The sequence below is a fragment of the Mus pahari genome, chromosome 8 (assembly GCF_900095145.1).
Source record: "Mus pahari chromosome 8, PAHARI_EIJ_v1.1, whole genome shotgun sequence".
Classification (NCBI taxonomy): Eukaryota; Metazoa; Chordata; class Mammalia; order Rodentia; family Muridae; genus Mus; species Mus pahari.
Genome location: NC_034597.1, coordinates 69,787,003 through 69,792,266, shown reverse-complemented (window position 1 = coordinate 69,792,266; position 5,264 = coordinate 69,787,003). Strand labels below are relative to the sequence as shown.

The window sequence follows — 5,264 nt, the reverse complement described above, 5'->3', positions numbered from 1 at the left end:
GGCAGGCGGATTTCTGAGTTCGAGGCCAGCCTGGTCTACAAAGTGAATTCCAGGACAGCCAGGGCTAAACAGAGAAACCCTGTCTCAAAAATAATAATAATAATAATAGATTATTTATCTACCAGGTCTGATGGCACACGCCTTTCACACCAACACTCAGGAGGCAGAGGCAGGTGGATTTCTGAGTCGAAGGTCAGCCTGGTCTATATAGGGAGTTCCAGGCCATCCAAAGCTACACAGTAAGACCTTATTTTAAAAAATAAAAGAATTCCAGGTATAGTGGCACACACCTTTAATCCCAGTACTCGGGAGGCAGAGGCAGGCGGATTTCTGAGTTCGAAGCCAGCCTGGTCTACAAAGTGAGTTCCAGGACAGCCAGGACTATACAGAGAAACCCTGTCTCAAAAAATCAAAATAAATAAAGAAATAAAGAAATAAATAACAACAACAAAAACATAAACAAAAGATACACCTATCTTTCCCTGTCTACATCTTGATTAGTCAATGGCACAGTTACATAGGAAAGGTCAAATGCTTGATTGGGTCCTTTACTAGTCTTGCCAATATAATAGTAATTTAAAAAATTATAATGAGGGCTGGAGAGATGGCTCAGTGGTTAAGAGCACTGCCTGTTCTTCCAGAGGTCCTGAGTTCCAATTCCTAGCAACCTCATGCTGACAAACAACCATTTGTAATGGGATCTGATGCCTTCTTTGGTATGCAGGTGCTCTAGCATTCATATATATATATATATATATATATATATATATATATATATATATAAAATGAGCTTATAAAAAGTTATAATGAATTAGGTCCCTTTAACCATCTGAAAATAATTTAAACAATTAATAGTGCATGTATAGAGTGATCATGCAAAGAGACTGGTGTGAGGTCAGAGGAACCTTTCCTGGAGTAGGTTCTCTCTAACTACCAGGGACTTTACCAGATGAAGAAGCTGATATGCATTAGTAGATAGATATAAAAAAATGAGACAGTTGCATTCCATACATTAATATCATACTATAAAAGATACACAGGAACTAAAACAGAGTGAAGCCACGACATTTAAATTTCCTATCTCAACTTTACACTCTTTAAAATTATTCCCCTTGCCAGGAGTGGTGGCATACACATTTAATCCCAGAGGGACAAAGAGTTCAATCTTTGTGAATTTGAGGCCAGCCTGGTCTACATAGTGACTTCTAGGATAGGCAAGGCTATATAGTGAGAATTAAAAAAAAAAAAAAAAAAAAAAGGAATATTGGGATATTTTCTGCATTGAATTATCTGTAAATTTTTAGGCAAATACATGCCATGCATCAGAAATGGCTCAATAACACAATTTCATACTTTTGAATATCTGTTAGCCTTTCTGAGTTTCAAGAACTAAAAGTTAATGCTTATCTGTGGTGTGGAAAGATTGTTACATATACACACACACACAAAAATCTTAGTGGTTAGGCTTTAGCTTTTTATCTAATAGTCTTTTACAAACATTCTTATGATATAAGAAGTTATGCAGTAGCCAATGAGATGTCTCAGCCGAAAAAGACGCTTCCTGCCAAGCCTGATGACCTGAGTGCTAAGGTCTGGAAGTTGTCCCCTGGAACTGGATCCAGTTACAGACGGTTGGGAGCTGCTATGTGGGTGCTGGGAATTGAACCCAGGTTCTCTGGAAGAACAGCCAGCGCTCTTAACGGCTGAGCTACCTTGCCAGCCCGACTGTATACTCTTGCTGCAAGCCAACCTGTTTGGTGCTGAGATTTGGCAGTGGGGTCCAGTGGATCAAACATCAGCCTGAGCCCTCGGCAAGATTACAGGAGACATGCAATGCCTGTTACCTCCCCTTTAATAGTAGGATGGGGTCAGTGATCTGACCCAGTGGGTATACACACTTGCTGTCAAGCCCGATGATCCAAGTTCAGTCCCTGGGACCCACATGGTATCAAGAGAGAACTGACTTGCAAGTTGTCCTCTGACCCCCACATGCACACTGCAGCACACATGCACCCCCCTCTGCAAACACAAGGTCTCAATAGCTTCTTATCAAGTTCAATGCATTAGTAAGGGTTATAAAACAGTCTTATTGATTCCTCTTTTTACTAATTAATTAAAATATATTATTTGTAAATAATAGATTATTTGGCCAGGCATGGTGGCGCACGCCTTTAATCCCAAGCACTCGGGAGGCAGAGGCAGGNNGATTTCTGAGTTTGAGGCCAGNCTGGTCTACAAAGTGAGTTCCAGGACAGCCAGGGCTATACAGAGAAACCCTGTCTCGAAAAAAAAAAAAAATGAAAGTAAGAAAGGAAGGATGGAAAGAAAGAAAGAAAGAAAGAAGGAAGGAAGGAAGGAAGGAAGGAAGGAAGGAAGGAAAGAAAGAAAGAAAGAAAGAATATTATCCTTCCCCTCCCATGCTCTTTACTTCATGCTGAATACAAACACTTGAATTTATATAAACTGGAGGGAGAATCCTCCAACTTTCCTGTATAAATTAATAGAGCCAGTATCAGGCTGACTGAGTTTCAACCAAATTCCTTTCTTCCTAGCTATAATAAGCAGTTAGCTAGCTTACATAACTCGCTTATGCTTTGGATCTCTTATTTGTAAACTACCACCACCACCATCACCACCACCACTGTCATCACCACCACCATCTTTGTCCATGGTTCTGCACAGATAAAAGAGGAGCTATTTATACTGATTATCTGACCAGTGCATATAAATGAATATGACACATTTTTCAGTTCATGTACTTATCAAGAAACAGAAGCATATTTAGAGCACTAAATACAATGTTGACATTTAGCTGTGAAACTGAGATTGGCCACTGGCCACCTCGACCAATATGTCAGCATCTGGAAGGAGAGGCTAACAAAGATCCCTGCTACCTACATTTCCTAAGATGGCATTTAAATTATGAATATTAAAGAAGAGCTGATAGCCCCTAGGGAAAGGGAATAAAGGTATATTGCTGCCTGGCCAGTCTGTACCAACCACAGTTTACTAACGCCACATACTGAGTTCCCTCTGCTGTTTACCTAACTAATCCTTTTACCCCACTTTGAGTTTCTAGTTTATCATTAATTACCTCTCTGTCTATCATGGTGTAGTACTGTGTGACCCAGCAGACAGAACTAATAGGTCATCTTCTGATTCTATTTTATTAGTACTATTATTTTTAAAATTTAAAAAGCTTATGTGTATGGGTGTTTTGCCTGTATAACTGTCTGTATACTACATGCATGCCTGGTTCCCTTAGAGGCCAGAAGAGGCCTAGGACTGGAGTGACAGATGTTTTTGAGGTGTGAATCTCCATTAGTTGCTGCGAGTTGAACCTGATCCTGACCTTAACCAGTGGCCCACCTCTCCAGCCCCTGCTAGAAGATTGTTTGTTTTTGTATTTGTATACTTTTTAAGTTTTAATTTATTCATTATTTATCCTTTATTTATTGAGACAGGATCTCATTTTGAAGCTCTCCCTAAGCTAGAATTGAATCTACAGAGTCCAGACAAGCCTCAGACTCAGAGCTTTGTCTGCTTCTGCCTCCATATGCTTACCATAATCTGCTGGTGTATAATTCAGCAGCTCAAATTGCCAGTGTTTATAGTATGAATAATTCTGGTACATATCAAATATTTCCCGGGTAAACTGTTGGCAGATGTCACCTATAAGAGAATACACAAACTATTCAGTAAGCACAAATATTAATGAGCGCCATCCTTGGGCGCGAGCACCCAGGAAATGAGCATGTCCTAAACTAAACACATGCAGTAGGCTTCTCAAGGGAGAGCGACGTCAACTCAGGGTAAAACTCAGTTTCTAAAACTCTTTTACAGTACATTGACTCTGACCTCCAGTAGTTCTTCCAGATGTCACTTCTAGAATAACGTCACTCCGATCACACTTCTCCTTAGGCACTAAACGCTCCAAAAGCTGGAAAAGAAGGACCATGCAGTTGCTGATGTTTTAATTTTCCTTGGTATATTATTACTTAAAATTAAACCAAAGCCCTCAAAACAGTTTTTTTTAAGTCAGTAATTAACAAAACCATGTAATATCTCAAAGACCCTATTCTAAGAAATCTAATTAGATGGTCAGTTCACATGAAAATGAAGTCACTTATCTGAGCATTCTCTGCAATGTTATCACATTATCTTAATTTTCTAAAATGAAGTTAATTATGATCAAAGTCCAGACTTCCATTCAACTTTGTTCAGATTTTGCCTCTTAAATAAGATTAGCTCTACACAGTGGCATCTTTCATCTGATGAATGAAGCAAGTCTTTGAAATTCTTCATTTGCTCCAAATGACTTTTGACATATAATTATAGACTCTTCCTTGCTATAAATGATGGTCAGCACTATACCATACCTTGCATTCTTGGTGGGGTCATTCTGTCTAAAGACTACATTAAGAGGACTATGTTAAAATTCAAATAGCTTCTCTCATGTGACAGAAAAAAAAAAAAAAAGGGTGCGGTGTTTCTAGGTTCCTAATAAAGTTTTCCTCTTAGGAAGAACAGGAAACAACCCCCACCTACCCCCACCCCCCCACCCCCCACCCCCGCTCACTAAAAAGGTCTTTCGAATCAAACTAAATACAGACATGTTCTGACTCTCCTTCCTACTGCCACTTCTCTGAAACACTCCAGTTGGTGGGAGAGAAAGCTGGAGTAAGTGTCGGATAGATAGGTTTTGCCTTTGAGGCACTAGGTGATACCTCTATTCATCCTCCTAAGTCCTCAAAGGGTCCTCTTTAAAGTCCACAGTAAGAAAGCTGAAGAGACAATGATCACCACAACAGAGAGAAACATGGTACACAGTGCTATAGTCTTCATTGTCTTTAAAAAGAAGCCACCTACCCAACTAAGAGAGATGGTTATTGTGGAATTTGCCCTTCCATACCTAGATTGCCAGCTAAAGCTGACATCCTATCATGAAGTCTGAGAGTCCCCAGCATGCCAAAGACTCATTAGTTCTAATTAAAGACCTGCAGTGACCTGCTGCCTCTACCCTTAGGATTCACCCCATCATATTCAGCACACACGTTTTCAATCTAATACAATCACCATGAACTACCAGTCCCTTCTTACTCTTAAAACTATCTGACTTGTCCTCATGGTGACTATATTTCCTTTTAAAGTTTTACTCTTTTTTTTTTTTTCCTGGTTTTTTGAGACAGGGTTTCTCTGTATAGCCCTGGCTGTCCTGGAACTCACTCTGTAGACCAGGCTGGCCTCGAACTCAGAAATCCACC

At 39.8% G+C, this 5,264-nt stretch overlaps 1 protein-coding gene across 5 annotated transcripts in view; it reads right to left on the bottom strand.

Annotated features, from left to right (window-relative positions):
* Positions 1–5,264, bottom strand: part of Mtrf1 (mitochondrial translation release factor 1) — a 25,525-nt gene that overhangs the window by 14,802 nt on the left and 5,459 nt on the right. For all 5 annotated transcript variants that reach the window (XM_029541649.1, XM_029541646.1, XM_029541648.1 and 2 more), the window contains 2 exons: positions 3,859–3,940; positions 3,565–3,672 (listed from right to left, as the gene is read on the bottom strand). In XM_029541649.1, the coding sequence (XP_029397509.1) occupies positions 3,565–3,672; positions 3,859–3,940 (190 nt within the window). The remainder of the gene's footprint in view (positions 1–3,564; positions 3,673–3,858; positions 3,941–5,264) is intronic.